Source organism: Cottoperca gobio, unplaced genomic scaffold, assembly GCF_900634415.1.
Source record: "Cottoperca gobio unplaced genomic scaffold, fCotGob3.1 fCotGob3_477arrow_ctg1, whole genome shotgun sequence".
NCBI classification, from domain to species: domain Eukaryota; kingdom Metazoa; phylum Chordata; class Actinopteri; order Perciformes; family Bovichtidae; genus Cottoperca; species Cottoperca gobio.
The window spans coordinates 5,513-32,882 of NW_021167030.1; the positions used below are offsets into that span (position 1 = coordinate 5,513).

The 27,370-nt window shown below is 43.1% G+C and overlaps 2 protein-coding genes across 3 annotated transcripts; both read left to right on the plus strand.

The window, feature by feature from the left end:
• The first annotated feature begins 240 nt into the window (after positions 1-240).
• Positions 241-9,212, plus strand: LOC115006089 (uncharacterized). Of its 2 annotated transcripts, XM_029428142.1 has the most exons (7): positions 241-605; positions 1,420-1,535; positions 5,561-5,635; positions 7,747-7,840; positions 8,038-8,169; positions 8,256-8,378; positions 8,457-9,212. In XM_029428142.1, exons 1-7 carry the CDS (start codon positions 465-467, stop codon positions 8,577-8,579), a joined length of 804 nt encoding a protein of 267 aa, XP_029284002.1. In that variant the 5' UTR covers positions 241-464; the 3' UTR covers positions 8,580-9,212. The 2 variants fall into 2 exon arrangements, with proteins under 2 accessions (XP_029284002.1, XP_029284003.1); XM_029428143.1 differs by lacking the exon at positions 5,561-5,635 and having other exon boundaries at positions 249-605.
• Positions 9,213-15,957: 6,745 nt separating this feature from the next.
• LOC115006090 (protein NLRC3-like) lies at positions 15,958-21,369 on the plus strand (the record flags this gene model as incomplete). The annotated part of the gene is given in 8 exon segments (XM_029428144.1): positions 15,958-15,990; positions 15,992-16,029; positions 16,256-16,356; positions 16,487-17,795; positions 17,831-18,304; positions 19,461-19,634; positions 20,689-20,862; positions 21,215-21,369. Coding segments are annotated over 8 exon segments (2,307 nt in total), but the record flags the coding sequence as incomplete, so codon positions are not given.
• Between the last annotated feature and the right edge of the window lie 6,001 nt (positions 21,370-27,370).

Here is a 27,370-nt window from a genome sequence, read left to right on the forward strand (position 1 = left end):
TGAAGATGCGGTGCTTCATGGCACTATTTCGCACGTAGTTCACACATTGGACTACAGTTTTTAATACTTCTGCCAGTTTTGGAGGCAAGGTTTTTGTTGCCAACGCATGCCTGTGCAGAACACAGTGCGTAACAATGATGTGCGGTGCATCGGATTTCACCAGCGCTCCAAAACCACAGTGTCGTCCCAGCATGGCTGGAGCTCCGTCCGAACAAACTGCAGAAACCATCTTCCACGAAAGATCGTTGTCTCTGAAGAAGTCATCCACGAGTTTCTTCACATCGACTGCCTTGGTTGTTGTTGTAAGAGGCGTACAAAATAAAACATCTTCCTTTATCACGTCGTCTTTCACAGAGCGCACGAATACAACACGCTGGCTCAGATTGGAAACGTCGGTGGTCTCGTCGAGTTGGAGGCTGAATGTAGCTGGGCTTGACATCAGATCTGCAACTACTTGAGCCAAGATGTCGTCGCTCACGTCGTCTATTCTGCTGCTGATTGTGTCATTCGAAAGAGGAATTTGGGATAACTTCTCTTCAGCAGCTTTTCCCAGCATGATATTCACCATCTTCAACGCAGCTGGTTTTACCAGTGTTTCACCAATGGTGTGTGCTTTGCCCTGCTTTGCGATCAGGTACCAACTTCGTACGATGCTGTGAGGATCGGTTTGTCGATGGGTACAAAGCCGAGAACAGGCAGAGTTGCCTTTTCATGGAATCTGGCTCTCTTCGCCTTGAATTCAGCGAGCGTTGTGTTCTTGTGTTTCCCATCTCCATGCAGCTTTAGGAAGTGTTCCTTTAGTTTTGCCGGTGCTACACTAGAATTGCTCAACATTGCAAATCAGGCATTGAGGACGCTGACTCCCATCACGTTCCTTTATACACGTGAATCCATATTGTACGTATTCGTCCACCCACTTTCTTTTTTTGCTCCACATAGTTAGTATGAAGGGATTGAAACCACACGTTGCACAAGTGAAACTTTGGATTACCGTAACTACGTCATGGTTTGCGCTATTCAACGGTTTCTGAAAGCTGAGACTCTGCGCTTTACAGCAAACACTGATTCATTACGGTAACTTCACTTACGGCTCTCCCGGAAGCCCGCGAAACAGCGCCTTTGTTTTGAGCGAATACACACAGAGCGCTGGAGAAACACAGACAACACAGATATAAACATATAACATATAACAGATAACAGATAACATAAATAGAGCCGGAAAACAGCGGATTGAATTCAAATGTAAGCGGTGTTTTTACTAAGCAACTAAACATTTGTAATCTAGACCCCTGCCGAACCCCTGAGAGTGACTCATGGACCCCCCCTTAAGAACCACTGCTCTAGAATGTGTTGCAGGTTCAAAGTGTTTATTTACGTGTGTAAAGGTGACTGACGGAGGTTACTTGGTGTTTCCTTCAGGGTGGTGGTCGGCAGCCTGTCCAGCGTCTCCACGTGGAGCCCTCTGCAGCTGATGATGACAGAAAACATCAGCTCGGACGTCCTGATTCCTCTGAACCCTGCAGACTCTCAGACAGGTACTGAAGCTGCGCACACAGGAAGTCATCCCTGCATGTGGCCGTCAGCACATTGAACCCGATTATTTATTCACATATAAACTGCAATACTGACGATGCATTAATACTGTATTCATACATTTCAAGTAAGGATCTTATTTATACTATTCAAGCATTTCAAACGTGTGAAAGTTCCCTTCATGCCACGTTTAAATCTCTCCTTGAAAAGTGATTTACATTAAGATGATTGAAGTAAAATGATTTAAAATGACATCTTTTAAAAGAAATCTTTTCTCCCTCATTGGAAATCCTGAATCTATGAATCTTTAAATAATGAATTAAATGTAACATTAACATTCTGAGGCGGGCTCTGTGAACACAGGTTTATAAATGTATATATAAATAGTACAATGTACACATTTCTACTTAAATCGTATTTCTATTTTCCTCTTAACTTCTCTATCTTTCTATATATTCATTCTAAAATAGAGAAACTGTTTTGTAACACATTTAAAGTATTTGTGGTTTATTCAGATTCCTTCCTGCACCTCTGTTCTCAGATCAGTATCACTGTTAGTGCTTTAAGTCTTCACTGCTGCACTACCTGCACTGCACAGCTTGTATTTCACATTACAAACATTTAGTTGTATAGAACTAAAGTCGTACCGACAGAACTATCCCTTTAAGAGTCTGTACTGTTTGTCTCACTGCTGCTTGTGGCTTCAGTGTTTGGATCAGACGTCCTTCAGATGAACACTCTGGACTTTCTCTGTTAGTCGAACCTTCACAGGGGGGGGTCTCTCTCTTTATTTTACATGCACGTCTGCAGGGGAACTTTACAGATGCTTCGAACCAGATGATGTGTAATGAGATGCTGTCAGCGAGCAGAAACAGAATAATGACGTGTCGCACATGTGAAGTCTCTTAATTTCTCTGCAGCTTCGAGGAACAACATAAAACTGATTTCTTAATTCGATATGAAGCAAACATCACACTTGTTGAATCACCGGCTCCTCACAAGGTTTCATCTGGAGACTGATCTCAGAGTGTATTCCCAAAACTGTGTTTGATGGTAATGAATCCGGTGGAAGTTAGGACGTGTCTGGAAACTTCCCCGCCAGCTGTCGTCTGCAGCTAATTAAATCGGACTCGCTGATTGGTGTTTTCAAACCGTGTTGTTTTTCTGTGCGGTCAGTAAAAGTGATCTAACTGCTGCGAGTGAAGTCCTGGAGACCGGTCGGGAGACTGTTCAGCTGTTTTGCATGAGAGCAAAGGATCCACCAGGTGGCGCTGTTGGTCCAGTGTCGGCACATGTTCTGTATAAACACACACGCCGCTGCCCTCGAAACATTTAGCTGGAGAGAGAAATGTGTAGAGTGTGACACAAAGTCAGATTGTGCCATTTCCATCAGCTATGTGCCCAATGATGTGCATAAAACACACTGTGTGTGTGTGTGTGTGTGTGTGTGTGTGTGTGTGTGTGTGTGTGTGTGTGTGTGTGTTGTTTCCTCGTTAGTTCATTTCAAGTCTGGTATTTGCTTTTGCAATAGATCGTGTGTATGTGACGTCACGCTTACGTCCCAACCCGTAAGTCAGCCATGTTGGATGATATACACAACCAAGACTGCGGCCGTTCACGTGGGAGTTGCTGCAACGCTTCATAATTCTAATAATAATGTATGATTGTGGTCATAACGCTACTCGTGACCCAGAGAAACGCTTCTTTAGATTTCCTACAATCATCCAAAACAACGATCCACAAAAGAGGGATGAGTTGCTGTCTACCCAACGCCGTCAGCTGGTTTAGCAACATAACTCGTGAGGATTCAACAGAAGAAGAAGCACAGTTCACCCGTGTGTGTGGCGTCCACTTTATATCCGGTAAGAGCTCATGCTAAAGCGATGTTTTCAATGTTTACGTTACACATTTGTGCTTATGATATACCCGGACACTGTAAGACCTTACTTCTCGTCACCAGGAGAAGCGGCAAAGCTTTATGATAAAACAAACCCAGATTGGGCGCCAACACAAAAATGAGGACACGAAAAGATCAGGACGAATGCTCATCTCGCAGCATCAAGAAGCAGCAGGACGAAGGAAAGATCTGCCAAGAAAGCAAAATCCGAAGCAGCCCAAGCCTCAGTGTCTTTGAATACACTAGATCTAGAATGTGTATCAACTTCGCCAGATGTTTACAATATATGTATATAAAGTCCCTAAGTTTAAAAGCATGTGCTGATTAATATATTTAATGAAATTGTTATTTTAGTTTTACTAATACATGTTTACTTTTTGTTGAACAGATGTACCAGATTCAAACAATGAAATTGTCACAGATGAAAAGCTCCCAGAGACCAGAGATCGTGAATGCCCAACAGATCTCACGTGGTTACAAATATCTGCAATGGAGCAGTGCAATCCAAACATGACTTTCCAATTGGTGGAACTGAAGAATAAATGATTGGACGCAGATTTAACTGAAGCCAGTTTTCAGATTAATGAAGAGAAAACTAAATTGTACACTGGACGTGCACATTTCATGATACTACAGCAAGTAATGTCAATATGTGGTGGATTAGTTTATTCAGGCACGCTCAACTCTCTAACAAAGTTTCAAGAACTCCTCTTCGTACTCATGCACCTACGCCTTAACATGCCCTTTGAAGATTTGAGTTATAGATTTTGAATATCTAGGTCTACAGCATGCCGAGTATTTGACAAATGGTTCGATGTGTTGAGTGTCAGATTGGACTTTTTAATGTTGTGGCCCGATGGAGAAAACCTACAAAAAAACGTGCCAGCTGTCTTCAAACAGAATTTTGGGAGCCGTGTATCAGTCATTATTGATTGTGTTGAAGTCTTTACCAACAGGCCATCAAGTCTCATAGCTAGAGCAGTTACATGGTCAAACTATAAGCACCATAACACTGTAACGTTTCTTATCGGTGTTACCCCACAAGGTGGAACTTCATTCATTTCTAAAGCCTGGGGAGGGCGGGTTAGTGACAAACACTTAACTGATAATTGTGGGACATTAGAGAAGTTACCTCCAGGGGATATAGTGTTAGCTGACAGGGGGTTTGACATTGCTGACAGTGTTGGTCTTTATGGAGCATCCCTGAACATCCTGCATTTACACGTGGAAACAGCCAGTTGTCAGCAATAGAAGTTGAACAAACAAGAAAGATAGCGACTGTAAGAATACATGTGCAGCGTGTAATTGGTTTAGTTAGGCGCAGGTATGTCATTTTGCAAAGTATCTTACTGATAGACACTATTACTGCTAAGCCTGGACAATCTTTGTCACCTATTGATAAGATTGCTAAAGTTTGTTGTGCATTGTGTAATTTATCTCCATCAATTGTTCCTTTGCAATAATATTGATACGAGTCGTTTGTGACATACTAGCAACATTTTGTATTTTTCATATTTAAAAGATGTTTTGTCAGAATGTTAGTATACTTTCATTGAAGTATTATTATTGACACTGTCATTGAAATAATTAAAAGAAATGACACATACATGTACTTGCATTTATTGATCAGCCTGACAAGAAGGACAGAACCAGTGTCCTGTTGGAGCTAGGTCCATTCTCAGACACTTCATATGGTACCAAAGCATTTTACAATTGTTATTGTCACACCCAATGAGTTGGCTTCCCTGAATGTCTTCTCTGCAGTAGCACCAGGGCCCACTTTCACCATCCTCTTCTTCCTCTTCTTCTACATTAAGTGGAATAGGCCTGGTGTACCATGTTCCTAATATTTCACCAACAGTGTGCAATTTAGAAGCCTTGGCTACAGCTGCTTCCCAAAATACACGATTTGCATAGATGCGTTGAATATGAACATCCTGTTCAGTCCAAACCACAAACTCCCAGTATTCCACATCAATGATGAAGATCTGTGCCTGTACGTGATAACAGTATGCACGTTTGTGATCCAGTGATATGTTGCCGTCAATCTCCATGAAGCAGCTGTTTCTTTGACCGGCAGCTTCACATGTTGTTGATTGTTTGTAACAAAATGGACATTTTATCTCGCAGCATCCAGTACCACAGCAATCACAATTCACCATTCCATCGGGTGAAGCTCCAAGATGAGGCCACTGGGGATTCATGGTGAGACCACTGTCGGACACAACAAAGTGCTCATGGGCTCCACACATCTTTCTTTCATCAGCTTCTCTTGCAAATCTTTCACGTGTACAACCCCATCTAAAGAAAGAAAGAACTAATAATTAGTGATCAAATTAGTGATGCTTCTTCAGATGCAACAATCTGTAATAATTGCAAAACTTTACATTCATATGATTGTATTTAGTGTTGAGGGGAGAAAATGTTGGGAAATATAACTTATTTCTAATGAAAATAAGCATGTTTACCTGGTAGCTGAAGATGTGAACGTGTGCTTCTGGACAGCAGATGCTCTTTATTAAACTCCTCCAGGGTTTTGCTGGGTCTGTGTGGCAGGCTGTAATTCTTCCAGCACGCCGGTTGAACCAGACTTTGGGTTGAGCCTGTAGTTTGGTTTCCTTTTCAATGACTTTACATTCTTCGTCTGTTATGGAAATAGAAATCTTCTCACAGGCACTTAACAAATCCACATAATTCATAGCCATGAATTCATCGCTGTGAAGTGCGGTCGATGGTTGAGGGATGCCTTCTGTCTCTGTTGGTACCAGTTCCTCGTTGTAGGGTGCAACAAGAGTTAGTACTGCAGCTTTTACACCAGAAGCAGCAATGCCAGAATACAACTTCTCAATATCTTCATTAGATGAAGCCACCAGCCTTGCTCTCGTTTTACCTCTGGACCAGGTGTTGTGCCGTCTCTCACCTCACAACCAAGTGTTTTTTGTCTTTTTTGGCGGAGGTAAAATCCATATCGCTGGTAAATAAGGCACTTTCTTTACATGCGATGCCATTTGCTCTTTTCTTCTGTGCATGTTTTGTTTGGCTTATTCTTGAGACTACTTCACTTCCGTAAAGCAAAGCACCAATGTGAGAACATGCTTCTCTTAATCCAGCCATACAATCACAGTGTGCGAGGATAACATCGCCGCTCTTCTCACTCACAACCCACGGCGTGAGCGGTGTATCTCGAGCTCTTTGAGAGTGATCTACACGGGCATGGACGAGCACCCTGTCATCTTTCAGTGGTTTGGTAAGAAGACTACCAACCCAGCCAGAAACAAAGACATTAGAAGCATCTAAGCTCTTGTACGCCTTCATTTGTGCGTTGGTTGCCCACGACGTTTGTAGTACAAGGTAGTTCACAATATCCAGATATTCAATCGGAGGTAATGAATCTAAATCCTCAATATAATCCGACGGCTTCAGCGTGTACGGGTCACGGCCGCACATTTGGACTTTCCCTCTGAATGTTGCCTTTGCAGAGGATCCAGAGAGTCAACATACTTTGAAGAAGTCGGAGTTGTATTGCTGCTGTTGTTCGCTTTAGACGCCATTGTTGATTTGTATATCATCCAAAATGGCGTCGCACGCATACGTCACACAGTTTTGTCACGTGTTTGCACACTACCTATGTGTTGAGGTCAACTCTCAATATAAAATCTAAAGAGCTGTCACTATCAGTGAAGCAAGACATCATTAGGCTGAACCATCGAAACAAACACCCCTCCTCCTCCCCCAGCCAGGCTTTTAGCTCGGGGGCTGCAGGAGACCTGGACCTGGAAGTGGAATGTTCTGCAATGGCCAAGTCAGTCACCTGACCTGAATCCAAGTGAGCATTTCACTTGCTGAAGACAGAACTGAAGGGAAACTGCCCAAAGAACAAGCAGGAAGTGAAGACAGCTGCAGTGGAGGCCTGGCAGAGCATCACCAGGGACCGAACCAGCGTCTGCTGATGTCTCTGGGTTCCAGACTTCAGGCTGTCGTTGACTGCAAAGGATTCTCAACCAAATATTCAAAGTGACAATTTGATTTATGATTATGTTACTTTGTCCAATTACTTTTTAAAAAGGGGACACCACGTATACGATGTGTTGTAGTTCCTCCACCGTTCATCTGATCTGGATGTAAATACCCTCAAACTAAAGCTGGAAGTCTGCACTTAAAGCACATGTTGATTGTTTCATTTCAAGTCCATGGTGGTCGTGTACAGAGCCAACATGATGAACATTGTGTCAATGTCCAAATATTTATGGGCCTAACTGCACCTGCCTCAAGAGGTCCACACAGTAACCCTGCTCTCTTACCTGCTTGTGTGGCAGCATGGCACGCGTTGGCCACGCCGGCATGACGGCAGATGAGGTGACGGAAAACATCGAGGCTGCTTTCCAAACAGTGGCGGCCAAACTACGCACGGTGAGTCGAGCTGCGCACAGAGTTGTCTTGTGATTTGTGATCCTAAAGGTTAAATCCTTGATCCATATGTGTTTCATAAAGTGTTATTGTGTTGGCTCTTTGCAACATATAACTTGTTCCATTTGATTTGTTGCTTTTGCTCGTTTACAGCCGTCTTTAACTTTTGTCCACCCCAAACTCTTAATGACTGTTTACAGAAAAGTCCGGTGATAAAGCTCATCCATATAAAGAGCCAGACGTCGGGGGCCCTGCCCATCTACACGTCAGACCTGAACCACCTCAGCGTGCTGGACGAGGCAGAGAAACAGGCTCAGGCTGCCAGGCAGGAGGTGAGAACACGTTCAGACTCGCCGGTCATCGTGTGCCTGAGCTTCATTTATACAAACGCTCAAATAACCAGTTTGTGATTTTCCAGGCTGCGGCCAAAAAGCAGGCGAAGAAGAACAAGGCGGCGGAGGAGAAGAAAAGCGCGGTGACGGGGGGAGAGATCCCACAGCTGGTTCCCATAGCAACACCTAGCAAAAAGCCCAAACTGGAGGTCAGTGCTGCTGCAAGATTTAAACAGTCATTTAAATATGTCAACTGGCCTCATTGCTTCTTTGTTTTTGTTTTGTAGAAGGCACCCAAACCTGCTGCAGCGAAGAAAGGAAGGAAAGGAAAGAAAGCACCAAACAAAATGACCAAGACATCTGGAAAGACTGAGTCCAAAGGGAAGAGAAGAGTTCCCAAAGTGAAGTGATTGTCAGAGCGTCTTCACACATGACGCTCTCAACATGGACGTTATATTACGGGACCAGGTTGTTCAGACTGGTCAATATATTCACTCTGTTCTGTCTTTCTTTGCTCGGATGATGCAGATTATAAAGTGGAACTGAAATGATCTTTGGCTGTGTTGTGTTCTCTAAATGATGAATAATAAAAGTGTTCATTATAATAGAGATGTTTTATCATAGCAGGAGAAGGTGGAGCTGATGTTGTCAACAATGGCTGTTTACTGATGTGCATCAATAATCCATGTTAGTGATGAACAGTGAAGGTGCAGCACTTATTCACTTTAATGCTGCTATTTCCCCGAGTTGGTCAATTTGACTTCAGCGTGACAAGAAAAACAATGTTTTGTAAAGCGTCTCGACGCTGCTGTTTATTAATGTTGCCCTCCAACATACGGAAACACTTTGTCCCAGAAGTGTTGCAGCACATTTCATATAACTGTTAATTATTGCTTCACCTGCCCTGTTATGATGCTATAAGTGACTAATGTGCGTCACTGTACGAGGACAGCAACTAAGGTTTACAACATAAAACATTACATGTGAGCAAAAGTTAAAATGCAATATGTGAATTTAATAAAACATTTCTTACACTCAACCAACATTTACCTTCGTCCTCCATGTTTGTGCCTAAAAAAACCGTCAACGTTTTCACCGAGTTTGGACTTCAGGACCCAGTTGAGAACTCATTTTTCTGATTGTTCCGACACCACTTGAATGCAGCACACTTACACCTGTGGTTGAAAAAGACCTTTTAAATGCTTATGATGGTTTATGACGGGGGTGTCAAACTCAAATACAGACTGGGCCAACATTTAAAACTGAATAAAGCCGTGGGCCAAGGTTGAACAAATTAACCTTTTAACAAGTTTTGCATTGAATATTGAACAAGCAAGTGACATGCAAGATCGAGTTTCAAATAATAATAATAATTAAAAAATATCAATGGCATATCAAATAAAATGTAAATAAAAATTGAATGCCTCTTTTCTATTTGCAGCCTTCTGAGGTAAATATCAAAATAAACTTTTTCCACAGGCTAATAATACATTTGAAAATAAAATAACAATAATGAATGAATCAAACATTCAAGCCTTGAAGTAGCAAGAGAAAGTGCATGAATAAAACGTTAAGTATTGCTCAGTTTGCTACACTGATTTGCTTTAACACTAAATATGGAACAAGCAACGCTTATATAACTTAATAGTGCAAAACGAAAAAACATCAATGGTATATTAAATAAAATGTAAATAAAAAATGGAATGCCTAACCCTTCTGAGGTAAATATCAACATAACTTTTTCCACAGGCTAATAATACATTTGTAAACAAAATAACAATGAATAAATCAACCATTCAGGCCTTTTTACTGCTCAGTTTGCGACACACTGATCTAATCTGATGTGCCCAAGCCAGATACCTGGCATCTTTTCTTGGATACTAGTTCATTAATGTCGGGGTTCAGGCTTTGAGCTGAGGCAACCTTCATTATCGAACGAAGGTGTTCATCAGTCAGACGTATCCTGTGACACGTTTTCGTCATCTTCATTGAGGAGAAAGGTTGCTCACATAGATAAGTGCTGCCGAACATGGAGAGCAATTGAGCAGCTTGGGTGCGGAGCTGAGGCATTGTGTCAGGGATGAGTTGTGGAAACTGTGCGCACACGGCGGTTAGGGTTAGGGTTAGGGTTAGGGTTAGGGTTAGGGTTAGAGCTCTAGACGGCGGTAGAGATCTGCGTTGTTATGGTTTGGCAGCAGGGGAAATGGCCCAGGTTTCCTTGCAGCAGCTGATTCTCCCACAGGCAGAGTTTAGTTTTAAAAGCTCTCACTGACGAGTACATATCTGTGATGATGCGGCCCCGCCCCTGTAGCTGCAGGTTCAGCGCATCAAGATGGCTTGAGATGTCACACAGAAAGGCCAGCTCACACAGAAACCTTTGCTCCCAGAGCTCTGCTGTGTCCTTCCCTTTGCTTTGCAGAAACTGACATATTTCTTCACGCAGCTCGAAAAATCTGTTCAGTACTTTTCCGCGGCTGAACCATCTCACCTCTGTGTGATACGGCACGTCTGTGTGTTCCGAACCAAACTCGTCCAGAAAAGACTTAAACTGGCGGTGATTCAGACCTTTGGCTCTTATAAAGTGAACAACTTGTGTTACTGTGGTCATAACATGTTCCATCTTTAGGGCTTTAGCACACAGTGACTCTTGATGTATGATGCAGTGATAAACAGATAGCTCACCTGCACAGTTCTCTTCCCGCATCTTTTCACGAATCGTGCCCACCAGTCCATTCTTTGTACCACTCATCGCTGGCGCACCATCAGTGGTTAATCCCACGAGTTTATCCCACGGCAGGTTTATTTCACTTACACATTTGCAAACCTCCTCAAAGATGTCCTTCCCTGTGGTTGTGCCATGCATGGATTTAAATCCCAAAAGCTCCTCCGTAACACACAGATTTGAGTCGACACCGCGGATGAAGACTGACAGCTGCGCAGTATCAGACGCGTCAGTGCTCTCGTCCACAGCAAGGGAAAGAGAAACTAAATCTTTTCCCTCTTCCATCAGCTGGTCACAAGATCACATGTGCGCTCAGCTATTGTGTTCCTGCTCAGGCTTACGTTTGAAAAGGCCTGCTTTTTCTCTGGGCACACTTGGTCACAAACTTTCAGCATGCACTTTTTAACAAACTCTCCCTCATTAAAGGGTCGGGCTGATCTTCTGCCACGATAGAACTTGCCTTTACAGCAGCCTCATTTTGTGCTGTGACTTTTTTGAACATATTCTGTTGTGAAACCAAACCTCTTTTCATCTCCTCTACTTTCTGGCTCCTTTGAGTCGTGTCCAGGTCCTTGTACTTGTCCTGGTGTTTCGTTTCATAGTGTCGCCTAATGTTGTACTCCTTAGTTACCGACACGTTGGCTCCACAAACGAGACAAACAGGTCTGTCTTTTACATATATAAACAGATATTCTGTCTCCCACCTGTCCAGAAAAGTTCTGTTTTCTGCCTTCCTTTTCGCCATTGTTGGTAGGGGTAACACAGTGACACTGACAGTTGTAGAATGAGGCCGCAGCACGTCTGGGAGAGAGGCACGGGGAGGCGGGGGGAGCCGGCCGGCTTTCAGCAGAAGCGTTGCGCAAGAACACGGATCGCTACTGACAGAGGAGAGAGCATGGCTGGCGCGCCAAAACAACAGCAGAGCATTATGGGATTTGTAGTATTAGCGGTGAATGCGCTGTATAATACCGGCGGGCCAGCTCTAATGTTAATTTGATATTGCCTCAAGGGCCAAATTAAATTACACGCCAGAGTTTGACACCCATGGTTTATGACGTGATTATTCACGTGTAGTCAAAGTGGTGATTTATGAGCCAACTTCTTTTAATGGGGCGTTCAAATGCTGCAGGAAATTGTAGTATTACTGGTGTCCCCCTTTCACAATCTGCACTTCTCTATCATAAAGGCATGAAAAGCCCAACAAATAAAACTAAAACAAAAGAAAAGTACAATTTTAAAACATTTAGACAATATTTATTGTCACTTAACATTGAACTTTACAGATATATATAATACTGTAGATATGTGTAGTGTTCTTCTCGGGCTTCATTTAACTGGTTCACATCTTGATTTAACTCTCAACCAGTGTTAGAATAAATCAGAGCAGTTTAACCCAGACTAGCACGTCCTGGGTTAAACTGCTCTCTGTGGCTGATGATGCTGACAGGTGGTCTATTTGCTTTATTTAGTCACAAATCTAAATCACATTGGGCTGAGTGCTTATGTTCTGTGACCTCAGACCTGAGTGGGTATGTTTGGTGAAAAACGTTGTGCTTTGTCTCATAGTGGCGTTTCACATCACCACTTTAATGAGCACCACGGTCTCTGAGCACATGAGACGCTGGTGTTGTGCTCCAGGGGGAAGGATGAACATGAAGGAGTCTGGGTTGAAAGCTCTGTTGACTTCTCTCTTCTTGGAGAGGCCATGAGTAGTTCTTGTTCTCTCCCTGTCTGCCGCTCACTCGTCTGTGTTTCTCTCCCTGTCTGCCGCTCACTCGTCTGTGTTTCTCTCCCTGTCTGCCGCTCACTCGTCTGTGTTTCTCTCCCTGTCTGCCGCTCACTCGTCTGTGTTTCTCTCCCTGTCTGCCGCTCACTCGTCTGTGTTTCTCTCCCTGTCTGCCGCTCACTCGTCTGTGTTTCTCTCCCTGTCTGCCGCTCACTCGTCTGTGTTTCTCTCCCTGTCTGCCGCTAACTCCTCTTTCCGTCTGTCACGCGCCTCTCATCTGTATTATTCAGAGTCCCAATGTTTGCCGGTTGGAATGCACACACTTGATTGGCTGAGTAGCGTGACGTGGGATGGCTTAACTCGCATGTAATTGGTCTGTGAGTTTCCTGTACCGCTAAACCAGTGCCGTAAAAACGAGAGAAGCTGCGCAGGTTAAAATAGAAAATCCCTCAATAATTTATTATGTAAATCAAATCAAATGTATTTATATATAAAGCCCACTATCACAAATTATACATTTGTCTCAGTGTGCTTTACAGACTGTACAGGATACGACACCCTCTGTCTTTAGACCCTCTGTCATTAGCCCCTCTGTCCTTAGACCCTCTGTCCTTAGTCCCTCTGTCCTTAGTCCCTCTGTCCTTAGACCCTTTGTCCTTAGACCCTCTGTCTTTAGACCCTCTGTCCTTAGACCCTCTGTCCTTAGTCCCTCTGTCCTTAGTCCCTCTGTCCTTAGACCCTTTGTCCTTAGACCCTCTGTCTTTAGACCCTCTGTCCTTAGTCCCTCTGTCCTTAGACCCTTTGTCCTTAGACCCTCTGTCTTTAGACCCTCTGTCCTTAGACCCTCTGTCCTTAGTCCCTCTGTCCTTAGACCCTCTGTCATTAGACCCTCTGTCCTTAGACCCTCTGTCCTTAGTCCCTCTGTCCTTAGACCCTCTGTCCTTAGACTCTCTCCTTAGACCCTCTGTCCTCAGCCCCTCTGTCCTTAGACCCTCTGTCCTCAGCCCCTCTGTCCTTAGACCCTCTGTCCTTAGACTCTGTCCTTAGCCCCTCTGTTCTCAGACCCTCTGTCCTTAGACCCTCTGTCCTTAGTCCCTCTGTCCTTAGACCCTCTGTCATTAGACCCTCTGTCCTTAGACCCTCTGTCCTTAGTCCCTCTGTCCTTAGTCCCTCTGTCCTTAGACCCTCTGTCCTTAGACTCTCTCCTTAGACCCTCTGTCCTCAGCCCCTCTGTCCTCAGACCCTCTGTCCTCAGCCCCTCTGTCCTTAGACCCTCTGTCCTTAGACTCTGTCCTTAGCCCCTCTGTTCTCAGACCCTCTGTCCTTAGACCCTCTGTCATTAGACCCTCTGTCCTTAGTCCCTCTGTCCTTAGACCCTCTGTCCTTAGACTCTCTCCTTAGACCCTCTGTCCTCAGCCCCTCTGTCCTTAGACTCTCTGTCCTTAGACCCTCTGTCCTCAGACCCTCTGTCCTTAGACCCTCTGTCCTTAGTCCCTCTGTCCTTACACCCTCTGTCCTTAGACCCTCTGTCCTCAGACCCTCTGTCCTTAGACCCTCTGTCCTTAGACCCTCTGTCCTTAGACTCTGTCCTTAGACCCTCTGTCCTTAGACCCTTGCATCACACAAGGAGAAACTTCCTAAAAGAAACCCCATAATTAAAGGGGAACATGGAAGAAACCTCGGGGAGAGACTGAGGAGGGATCCCTCTCCCAGGACGGACAGACGTGCAGTAGATGTCGTGTGTACAGGATAAACAACATACTCTTTTTAATCATGGACATGCATATAATTCTGATCACAAGTATAAGAATATAACATCATACATAGTAATGCGTATGGTACTTTAATCAAGGTATAAAAGTACACAAATATACATACATAGTAAAGTGTACGTCACATGGATCAAGATATAAAAGTACAGCAACATACATGGTGATGTGTTCAGTACATAAATCAAAGTATAAAAGTGCAGTGTGCATCTGAGACTGAGCAAGTGACACTAAGATGATAAATTCATGTTTCCACAATAGCGTTAACCCCTTTCCACACAAAAAGGAGCACGAGACGTGAATGCCACTATTTCAGCCACTGATTCACACAATAAAGCTGCTGATGAAACGCAGGAGGAGTTGCCAACAGGGAGGGACATTGAAAGTGAAAGTAACAAGTCGGACTGACAGACGCCATTTTCTCGTCGACAGAGCCGCAGCAGCAGAACAGGGTGAGTGTTAACAGCAGCTCTGCTGGGGTTTTACACATTCATTCTTTAGTGTGTCCTGCTGTGTGTCTCTAACAAGCAGAGTCCTGGAGTCCAATGTGATGAAATGTTTGTGAGCATCATCGCTACATGTCACACAGCAGCACAGTCCAGATGGAGAGCAGCCTCACAACCCGTCACCCTCCGGATCAATGCTTGTTCTTTCTCCAACCAGTCAACACTAAACTTCTTCTTCTTGCTTTTTACCTTCTAAAAGTTCAAATTAACTTTGTGTCCGTTTCGGGGCGGAACTCCCGGAAGTAGTTTCAAAATAAAAGCCGATATGATGACAGTTCTGAGTGAGTTGAGCTTTATTTAATATATATAGTACCTAACATTTCTTCACATTATCTATGTAAATACGTGTTTCAGTTATTACACAAGATAATACATTTATTAGTTCATTATATCACAATATAAACAACACAAGCACAAACTACTTTATCATTTAGTAGAAATACATTTATTTTCAGTTATTTCTCCGTTTACTTTGATCACGGATACAATTCAATCCAGAGAGTCGGAGAGTCTGTCTGTCAGCAAGGAACACTTTTTACATTTACACTTTTATTTCTGCTCATTTCCGTTCAGTCACGTGAGGCTGATGATTCCTGAGCTTCTGCTTTGATAGGAGTTATATATTCTCTACTTTACCTGAAGCATTTAGCCTCATCAATCATCTCCAGCGTTCAAAAGACACCACCATCATCATCTGGTTATTAAATAATGGATCCACAATCAGAATATCAATAAGTACTTTTACTGAAGTACTGCACTTGAGTAAATGTCCTTTATACTTGTACTGCACTACATCTCAGAGGGAAACATTGTTCTGCTCTCAGTTCTTCCTGTCAGTTAAACATGTATCTCCAGATGATGTTTGTGATGAACTGAAGGATGAAGTTTCCTTTAGGAGAAGATTCTTCTGCTTCAGATAAATAATACTTTATACTGTGTGTGTGTGTGTGTGTGTGTGTGTGTGTGTGTGTGTGTGTGTGTACAGTAACTCTCAGACTGGAGAAGATGAATGATTTAACAGATGAGGAGGAGGACGGCTCAGTGTCTGCAGTCCCCAGCTGTCTGTCTCTGAAGAGTGACTGGTCTATGAGACCACCTCTACATCTTCAGTAATGAACCTGGACCCTCAGACACAAAGTAAGAGTCTGTTTCTTCTGTAAACTGACCTGAAGAGGATTCAGTTTTTATGTTCTCTTATAATCTACTGTTGTATGATAACATAAGCCCAGTAGAGTACAGTAAAGAAACACAGTAGACAACTGGGACTAAACTGTTATCATGTTGGAGACATAGGTTGTACCAATCAGTGAACATCAGCCAGCACTATTGTGATGTGTTATAAAGAACGTGTTCATCTCCACAGAAAGAAGAGCAAAACTCCTGTTTCTGTGGAGGAGCAGCGGTCCAGCTGTGCTTTGTGTCAGGACGTCCTGAAGGATCCAGTCTCTACCAGCTGTGCACACAGTAAGACTGTACATCTGTCTGCTGCTGTCTTCATGTCTGAAAACAGGATTCTTCCTGCTTCATTTGTTTGTGCAGCACATTATGATCTGTTATATATATTTATTAATCTCACATGTGTCTTCTCTTTCAGCAGATAGAGGTCTGCAGGAGGTTTTAGATGAACATAGGATCAGTCTGAAGAGGAGATGTGAACGTGTGACTGAAGGAAGTGAAGAAACAGTGAGTAAAACCCTCCTCAACAGGATCTACACTGAGCTCTACATCACAGAGGGACTGAGTGAAGAGGTTAATACTCAACATGAGGTGAAGCAGCTTGAGACAGCTTCCAAGAAAAAGATCCTCCGTGACGCTCCAATCAAGTGCCACGACATCTTTAAAGCCTCACCTGACCAACAGGTACACATCAGAGTCGCTCTGACGGTCGGCGTCGCTGGCGTTGGAAAAACCTTCTCCGTGCAGAAGTTCACTCTGGACTGGGCAGAGGGTTTGGAAAACCAAGATGTCAGTCTGCTGATTCCGCTTTCCTTCAGGGAGCTGAACTTGATCAAAGCTGAGCAGTACAGTCTTCTCAGGCTGCTCCATGTTTTCCATCCAACCTTACAGAAGGTCACAGCAGAGACGCTCGCTGTCTGTAGCGTTTTGTTCATCTTTGACGGCCTGGATGAAAGCAGACCTTCACTGGATTTCCACAACAATGAGGTTGTGTCTGATGTCACACAGCAGTCATCAGTCAACGTGCTGTTGACAAACCTCATCAGCGGGAATCTGCTTCCCTCGGCTCTCGTCTGGATAACTTCCCGACCTGCAGCAACCAATCAGATCCCTCCTGCACGTGTGGACAGGGTAACAGAAGTACGAGGCTTCACTGACGTCCAGAAGGAGGAGTACTTCAGGAGGAGATTCAGTGATGAAGAACGGTCCGGCAGAATCATCTCTCACATCAAGACATCCAGGAGCCTCCACATCATGTGTCTGATCCCCGTCTTCTGCTGGATCACTGCTACAGTTCTGGACCACATGTTGACTACAGACCAGAGAGGAGAGCTGCCCCAGACCCTCACTGACATGTACTCACACTTCCTGCTGGTTCAGACCAAGAGGAAGAAGCAGAAGTATGATGAGGGACATGAGACGAGTCCACGGGAGCTGACGAAGGCTGACGGGAAACTTCTTCTGAAGCTGGGGAGGCTGGCGTTTGAACATCTGGAGAAAGGAAACATCATGTTCTACCAAGAAGACCTGGAGCAGTGTGGTCTTGATGCCACGGAGGCCTTGGTGTACTCAGGAGTTTGTACAGAGATCTTCAAAAGAGAGAGTGTGATCTTCCAGAAAACAGTCTACTGCTTTGTTCATCTGAGCATTCAGGAGTTTCTGGCTGCAGTCTACCTGTTCCACTGTTACAGCAAGAGGAACACAGAGGTACTGAAGGACTTCCTGGGGACACTGGGAGAATGACTTCCTGGGGATCACTGGAGAATGACTCATCCCTGGATGTCTTCCTGTCTGAAGCCATGAAGAAATCCCTCACAAGTAAGAATGGCCACCTGGACCTGTTTGTCCGCTTTCTCCACGGCCTCTCTCTGGAGTCCAACCAGAGACTCTTAGGAGGCCTGCTGGGTCAGACACACAACAGTCTACAAATGATCCAGAGAGCCATCAACACCCTGAAGAAGATGAGGAGTAACACTATCTCTGCTGACAGAATGATCAACATCTTCCACTGTCTGACAGAGATGAAGGACCTCTCAGTACATCAGGAGATCCAAGAGTTCCTGCAGTCAGAGAACAGATCAGAGAAGGAACTCTCTGATATCCAGTGCTCAGCTCTGGCTCACATGCTGCAGATGTCAGAGGAGGTTCTGGATGAGTTGGACCTGGAGAAGTACAACACGTCACGGGAGGGACGACGGAGACTGATTCCAGCTGTGAGGAACTGCAGAAAGGCTGTGTAAGTCCAGATGTGATTAACTTTATAAATCAGAGTAGATTAGAAGTTTAGTTCTTCAAATATACACGAGAAAATTCATTTTATTGAATAAATATATCCACTTTTTACTTCATGATTTAGTTTCAGATGTTCTTGAGCTGTTTCAAACGCTGTGAGAGCAAAACAAGTGTTTTCAGCTTCTATCTGTGAAGTTCATGAACACATTTCTATTTATTTGTAATAATTGTGACACTTGACAGTTTCTTCCTCTCATTACATTCCTTTGGGGGATGGAGGCGACATGCAGACCTTGTCAAACTAAAGACTTTAGAGGTGCTCGAGGTTTCATCACATTTTACAGTTCTGAGTGAATGCAGAGAAGTTGTTGTTACATTCTAGCAGTTTCTTCATCATTACATCAGACACACAGGTAATACCTGAGTCTTTATATTAACATTTATTTCTGTACATCTCTGATACTTTCAATGATTTGTTTCCTTTCTGTTGCGTTTGTCAACAGTCAGTGACAGCAGAAGGTAGCTAGCAGAGACAGACCTAGGATCAGATCACACTGACACACTGTGGACATTATGGAAGCCTCAATGTAACTGCAGCACTACTCTCTCCCTTCATCTGCAACATTAAACACATATTACAAGTCTGCAGGTGATAAGTGATGAGAGTTATTGTTTCATGTCAAACACAGTGAGATCAGATGAACCACTGATGTCACAGCGGCTTGTCCTGCCTCGTGTTCTGAAGATGCCAGAGCAGAGACAGGGGAGTTCAGACGCAGTTACAACACACAAAGAATTCCTTACGCCGTTTATAATCCAACAACACTAAAGAACATCTAAATATAACTGGGAAACTGCAGATGTGTGTAAGAATCACTTTAGATTACCTGCTCATGAATCCATCGTGCTCTTTGCTGCCGTCCTCGCCCCGGATTCCATTTGTAACTTCTCCCCCTTTCATGTAGGCCTCAATCTTTCTAATAGAGGTTCAGTATCCTGTGGGCATCTCCCGAGTATCCTGGGGGGGGGACAATGCATATATTAAACTCAATAAAGATATTAAAATGTCTAACAGCAAATGTTTTGTCATCAAATGCATGAAATAAATGAATGTTTCCTCTTTCATAATAACACATTTTGTAATATATGTGTCCTGACAGACTTTATGGATGTAACATCTCAGACACTGATTGTGAAGTCGTGGCCTCAGCTCTGAAGTCCAACCCCTCCCACCTGAGAGAGCTGCACCTGTATATAACATCACTGAAGGATTCAGCAGTGAAGCCGCTGTCTGCTGGACTGCAGAGTCCAAACTGTAGACTGGAGACGCTGAGGTCAGTTCACTGACTGTAGCTCGTGTAGTAAATATAATTGGCACAATTTGCAGAAGGTGAAGACGTTGTAATTATTATTATATTGTCTTCTTTATTTCTCAAATGTCTGAATATTGTGGAGAATGACGTAAAGTAGAGAAAGTAAATGTTTGACGGGACAGTTGTTGAGCTTCCACAGACTCACATTGTGCTCCATGAGTCAGTGAAGAAGATGTCAGTACTGAGGTGTGTGAGAGATATGAAGGAGGTTGTTAAACATCTGATGACAGAGAGAAACAGGCTGCAGAGACTTTGAGCTTTGATTACCAACACATTTGTATCATTGCTGACAGTGACCTCTAAACTTCTTCAGCTCTGAACAGATTATTAAACCTTAATAATAATAATAATAATAATAATAATAAGCTTTATTTGTAGAGCACCTTTCATACAAGAACTACAGCCCAAAGTGCTTCACAGCAGAAACATCAAACTTAGTAGAAGATGAGACAGAGCATTTACAGCACAATAATCACAGTGTTGATGTAAATGAGTGTGAAGTCAATTAAAATAATATAAATAACAGAATTAAAATAGTATAAATAACACTGGAGATCATGCCTAGTATCTGTATCTGTGCCGTACTTAACGACCTCCTGAAACCACGTTCATCACCATTCTTGTAGATGTTTGAAAGGATCAGAGCCACATGTTGAAAGCATGAGATCCACAATGGGCCCCTGTGGCCCTTCAGCTGGTTTACTCCCTTTGCTACACATTCTTCAGAGTCTTCCCGTTTCATAAACAAACCCCACTTTGTTAAGTTTGATGAAATCTATCGGTTAAAGACAGTTTTTCTCCAACAATATTCTTTAATCTTTCACTTTTCCACTAATTGTGTAAAGAACATGAAACACATTTATCAGAGGAGCTTCCTCTTGTTCCCGTGGTAACACCGTCTGTCTGATCTCAGGCTTTTCAAAAATACACACCTTTACACATTCAGTGTTCCACCTTGAACTAACTCAAGCAGCAACATTGTTTTCTAAAGTTACATCATGTTTTCTTTATTCAGATTGGGGGGCTACAGTCTGTCAGAGTTCAGCTGTGCTTCTCTGGTCTCAGCTCTGAAGTCCAACCCCTCCCATCTGAGAGAGCTGGACCTGAGGGACACCGAGCTGCAGGATTCATCAGTGAAGCTGCTGTGTGACCTTCTGGAGAGTCCAGACTGCAGACTGGAGGCTCTCAGGTCAGTTCACTGACTCTCTGGTACTACTGTAGATCCAACATGTTTAATAATTATTGAACATAATTTATGTTCATAAATAATTTACATCATAAAGTCGTAACTTTCCTTTTGTTCATATTTTGACTTTTCTTGCACTAAATTGAGTGTGCAGTCACAGAAGACGAGTGTTTGTTAAAGCAGCTGTAGCAAATGTCCACTGTTAGTTATTAAAGTACATTTATGTTCACGTGTGGTAAACGCTCACATCTGTATACAGAAGGTCATCTGAACTAATATTAGTGTACACTGATGAAGTTTACTTTCTCAAGCACAAAGAATTCTTTGTTTCCTTCATTTCAATGTGTTTCCACAGATAATAAAGTAGAAGCTGATGTTATGATGAGCACAATAACAGAATGACAGCGTCACTCCAATTCATGGATTAGGACGTAGTAATGTTGAGCCACACATTTAAACCTGAACACATCTGATTGGATTATAAATGGATTTGTATCCACATCATGTTTTCTTTATTCAGATTGTGGAACTGCAGTCTGTCAGAGATCAGCTGGGCTTCTCTGGTCTCAGCTCTGAAGTCCAACCCCTCCCATCTGAGAGAGCTGGACCTGAGGGACACCGAGCTGCAGGATTCATCAGTGAAGCTGCTGCGTGACCTTCTGGAAGAGTCCAGACTGCAGACTGGAGACTCTCAGGTCAGTCAGGGTCCGACTCAGTCTCTGCTGGTTCAGCAGTATTGTACTAACAGGGGGGTTAATGTGTTACTCACGTTGGGGAATCCCCCAGTTCTACCTTCCACTTGTAGCCTAGCTTAGCAGAACTAATCAGTGATTTCACTCATTGCCTGCAGGTTCTCCTGTTCTTTCATCTGGTGTTTCTTTTCTTTCATTCTTCCACTAACAATAAAACACAAGCTGACAATGCAAAGCCAAGCAACATGTTACAAGTTGTAACTTTGGAACTTGTGATTTCACAGAAGAGTGAGACAGGTAGTGTGTTTGGTTCTTGGATCCAGACTAAAGACGAGTTACTTCCTGTAATGCAGGCTCAGAGCTGTCTGCAGTCAGTTGTAGTGTTTGCACAGAAGATATGATGCCATGTAAAGCGTTCCATCAGTCGGCTCGTGTCAGGACTCTGAAGCGCGCTGACTCTAACAACAAACTGTTATTTAAACCTGAGACGTAACTTTTGGGATTGTGTTCCTACAGGATCGATGGCGAAGTTGATCACAGCTGAGGAACACACAACATGTGAGTATTGCAGCATATCCTCCATTCATCCAGATATTACATGAACATCTGATCTTAACATGAGATGCCCTCATCGTACACAAACTACTTTCAATTGTGTTTCTGTTTGATATATAAAATATATATTCTATTTCTAAAATATTCCAGAATGTTGTCTGCTAATGTTTCTCAGCTTCATTCAAGTTTTCATTGAGTTCTTTCTCTTGTTGTCCTTCAGAGGACTCCATCAAACTGGATGTGTGAACAAACCTGCCCGAGGAAGACAGCAAGGTGAAAGAGGAGCAGCTGCACAGTGTGAAGTATATTTATGGAGCTTCACCACAGAATCAAATGTAGTTATTGGTAATTGTTTGCCTGGGACCGACCTGCAGGCTCAGCTTGTATTAGCTCAGATCAACTGGTCCTCCTGCTGGAGAGACGAGTGGAAGATGGAGCAGTTCATATCTAAAGATATATATATATATAATTAACTTGGGTTACTTAAATATATTTCTTAAAGCTTAAAGTGCATCAACCTGTTCACCTTTCATAAGTTCTCTTGCTGGAGTTCTGATATACACTTGTACTTGTTTAAACTTCATCAGACTTCTTGTTTCTGAGACTCATCGTCGCATCTTAAACATTATTCTTATTATGGCCACACAGTAAATACATCACCTTCATCAATACAAGCATCTTATGGCACATGTACAATAAGTGCGTTCACTCTTCAGTAAGTTAGTGAGATGACTGCACTGCATGGACTCCACCACAGAGGTGTATGCTGGAGTGTGCACACTTAGGTTCCCTCTAACAGACTCATTTAAATGTTCATCACTCTTGTTATAACTTTCTAACTTCATGGTGAACTCTGTAAAGAAGAAGAACGTAAGTGTTTCTCATTATAATGACATATTACTGAAGTTGATTTATTCCAGCTCTATTTCATATTTCTTATTGTTGTTATGCATTTATTTGTATTCTTCTTCTTGTTTCTCTGTTTATGTTGAGTACATGTCTCAACATGTGTGTATTTGAAGGTTTTTTATATTAGAATTGAGGGATTAAAAACATCATTCATGTTCTCCTCATTTATTTCTACTCTTTTACAGAAGATCTGTTCATTTCTGTGCTTTTAAATGTTTAAAGTTATACATGGGATAAGCACTTTATTACCAAAGAGGAGTTCCTCCTTTAACCTAGCAGGAGGCGCTGTTGCACTTCACTTTAAACATGTGTGATGAGTTTACAGCTGTCAGGAAATGTGGGACTTTTGGCCATCATGTTGTCATTGCCTATATTTAGAAACAATATATATAATTAGTTTGGTGATATAGTGTTGTATTCATTCCACACTGCTATTTCACACTTCTGGTTAAATGCTAAACTACATTTATTTGTCTTAGTACTTGTAATAAAGTGTAATCTTATGTTACGTTCCCTGTTAGTCTGGAGGAAAGGGAAGTAACAAGTAGAAATAAAATAACCCGGGTGAAGAAAGGAAAACGAGGCAACAGATTTAGTAAAGTAAAAACAAAGAGCATTTAATTCACATTGGAAAGTAAAGCGCCCCCACCAATACAGAAAGGCAAAACTCAAAACAACTGAAACAGAAAGCGACACCAGATATGGCAGAACAAAGCAACTCCACAAGTTGCTGTTCTGTTGCACAGCTCCTGAACAACTCCAACACGTAGAGGACCAACACCAGTCTCAGCACCAGCAGTGGTGGTTCTACACCCTCATCACTGGGGGGGGGCCTGGCTGGGGAGTGAGTTACAAGAAAAGTGCTATACAAGTCTAAAGTATTGTTATTATTATTATTAATATTAATATTAATAAAAGTCTTTAGTGCAGAGCTTCATTTCTTCACTTTCTCCCGACCTGTTGCATTTAAATCCCCCGTCTCTCTGTCGCTCTGTATCTGGCCTGTACCACTACACTCGCTGTCTTTGGAGCGTCTGCCCCCCTTCCTTTTCCAGAAAGGAGAAGGGGGGGGGGAGATTGCCATAGTTGGCCCACAAAGAAAGTGAGTAGAGAAGGGAGCTGTGGAGAGTTCCCACAGTTGCAGGTGTTAGAAAGACAAAATGAAACAAGGAGTAGAGGGGGGGGGGGGATAAAGTTACAAGGAAATAATGGGGAAAGACAGAAGTTCATTTCACCAAGTATTAAACAATAAGAATTTAACATGGACGTATGAAATGTTCCATTACATTCCTCCCTTTTGATCATTCTATTGATCAAACAACAAGAATAAATATGTACAAGTTCATCACAGGCGTTAGAACATCAACGCTAGAACTTCACAAACATCTAGACGTGGTCATCATGGGCTGGATGGAAAGAAAGTGTGTGTGTGTGCAAGTGGCTGTTTTTGTTCAGAAGTGTGTCTGAGATTTCAAAAAGCAAGCGGGGAGGTTATTACATCATAGTTCATTTAGGTTATCTAAACAAAGTTGTCCTCGCATGTGTCAAATGAGACGTCAGAATCAGACTCAGGTGAGTCTGGTTGGTGTGGAGTCATGTTTTCAGCATCAGTGGCATGTTTTACAAAGGTGTGTGTAACCGCCCCATCTATGGCACGTGTGATCAAGCCACGGGCGCAGGGAATTACACAACAGAAAACGATAGTCAGAACAGTGAGTATTATTCCTGCCGGGCCGTGTGAGCAAAATGGGAAACACAATGATAATTGATATTAAGGTCAAAAAACACATCGAGCCTCTAAGGCCACCAAACCCCAGGTGTTGGAATGGATGCCACGGACGTGGTCTGTCCGTGTAGATGACGTGTAGGTCCCTCGTGGGTGACACAGAAACTCTTCTGCAGGGTCACTTGATGACTTCTCCTAAGTCGGATGATTTGAGGGCAGTGTATCTGCGTACGTCAAATGACGCTCGTTGCTCAAACTGAGGCTAAATCCTTCCAGACTTCAACGACACCCTCGGTGATTCTCTGTTGTGTCTTTAGGTTGTAGTTTGTGTGGTGCTCACCCCTTCGTGCTGTTCTGGAGAGTCAGTGAGGTGAGGCAGTGGTTGCAGTGGCTGGCGTAGATCCAAGTTGCCCTCTCTGCCACCTTCACTGCTGTGTGGGTGGAGAGGAGGATCTGGAAGGGAACCTTGCCACCGTTTGGACTGGTTGAAATGAGTGGAGTGGTGTAGATGCAGGTGATGATGAACTGATGTCACCTGTTTCCTTATGTCAGAGAGAGTGGAGGAAAGGTTACTGCAGTAGGTTAGCATGTTATGTTCACAAGTGTCTGTGGACGGTGCTAGTTGTCTTTGATGATCCGCACCAGAGAGATGTTATCTCACAGAGTAAAGCTTTAGTCACTGGAGCTGCAGTGGCATGTTTAGGTTGTGTAGGTGGTGGGTGAGAAGCCTTTTGTGAACCAAAAGTCATTGATTACACTTCACATTCCTCCCTTTTGACACATGGTCGAACCCATGTCTCAATCCTGCAGTGAGAAAGACTTTTTGGGCAGCAGGTAGCTTACAATCTGTTTTAGACATAAACTGGAGAGCTGAGAGAGAGGAGGGGAGAGATAAGAGAGACATAAGTGTCCTTGGGGAGAGGAAAAGGAAATCATATCTAGAGTCAGTGAAGAAGAAGAAGAAGAAGAAGAAGAAGAAGAAGAAGAAGAAGAAGAAAGAAGAAGAAGGAGAAGAAAGAGAAGAAGAAGAAAGAGAAGAAAGAAGAAGAAGGAGAAGAAGAAAGAAGAAAGAAGAAAGAGAGAAGAAAGAAGAGAAGAAGAAGAGAATAGATATATATTATATATATATATTATAAAAGTAATACAGTAAGTAGACAAATAGGTAACTTGTGTATAATGTATGTATAAATCAAACTATATCTCTGCGCAACTAAAATAACAATGACTTCATTCACTTTGTTACAATAAGACAATTTACATTATAATATTGGAGAATTCGGCTGAATTGAAAACAAGGCAGGATAGTTAATCAGCTGTGGTTTAATTTTGTTCAATTAACACATAGTTAGAACAAATCCCTGTAAAATGATGTACATTTGATCAACTGTCCCTGCTAGCTTGGAAACAGTGTTACCACTAACAGACCGCGTTCAGTGTTACACTAACAGACCACGTTCAGTGTTACACTAACAGACCCACGTTCAGTGTTACACTAACAGACCACTTTCAGTGTTACACTAACAGACCACTTTCAGTGTTACACTAACAGAACCACGTTCAGTGTTACACTAACAGACCACGTTCAGTGTTACACTAACAGACCACTTTCAGTGTTACACTAACAGACCACGTTCAGTGTTACAACTAAACAGACCACGTTCAGTGTTACACTAACAGACCACGTTCAGTGTTACACTAACAGACCACGTTCAGTGTTACACTAACAGACCACTTTCAGTGTTACACTAAACAGACCACTTTCAGTGTTACACTAACAGACCACGTTCAGTGTTACACTAACAGACCACTTTCAGTGTTACACTAACAGACCACTAAGTGATAACTATGCCGTCAAATTACTACACGTTCAGTAACTATTTACACTTACTCCCCCGTAGCTACATAGATACATCTGGCATGGGCCTACGAAAGAAACTGCTGGTGGAAAAGATAGAAAAGTATGCCATCCGCCCACTAATCGATTCCTTTTTTATGAGGATGAGAGCAAAACAATGGTATTTGTTGGCATTAGGCAATCAACGATGAGGCCACTAAAGTCTTGTTGGCAGAATTGCTTTGGACATAATTAAAGCTGTGGACAGAAGCATCCCTCCTAGGTTCAAAGAGGTAGAGGTGTCTGAGGAGCTGGTTCGGTACATTCTGGGCGACATTCTCTCTCAGAGTTTTGCAGAGGCTCTGGACCCTTAACGATGAAGTCGAGTCTGTCAGCTCGAAGCATTTGACGGACTTGATCGTGAAAGAGGTCACAGAAAACGTAAACTGTGCTTTCTTCAAAATAACGAGAGACAAGAGCCTGAATAATCCCGCGCATCCCGCCCCCGCAGACCTTAACATTATGGTGGGTCACGCCTGCAGAATGTTGAGGGCATTCGCAGCCAAAGTAAAAAGTTGCCCTCACCACATCGACCAGATTATGGAAAGAGATCAAGTCAGCCAACCCCAGCAGAACACGAGCAGAACCCGAGCAGAACCCGAGGAGAACCCGAGCAGAACACGAGGAGAACACGAGCAGAACCCGAGCAGAACACGAGCAGAACACGAGCAGAACACGAGGAGAACACGAGCAGAACACGAGCAGAACCCGAGCAGAACACGAGCCGAACACCAG

Coding starts and splice junctions, on each gene's coding strand:
- LOC115006089 (XM_029428142.1), top strand. CDS start 465: ATGTCGTCGCTCACGTCGTCTATTCTGCTGCTGATTGTGTCATTCGAA. Junction 606..1,419: donor TTACCAGTGTTTCACCAATG/GTGTGTGCTTTG, acceptor TGTTTCCTTCAG/GGTGGTGGTCGGCAGCCTGT. Junction 7,841..8,037: donor TGGCGGCCAAACTACGCACG/GTGAGTCGAGCT, acceptor GACTGTTTACAG/AAAAGTCCGGTGATAAAGCT.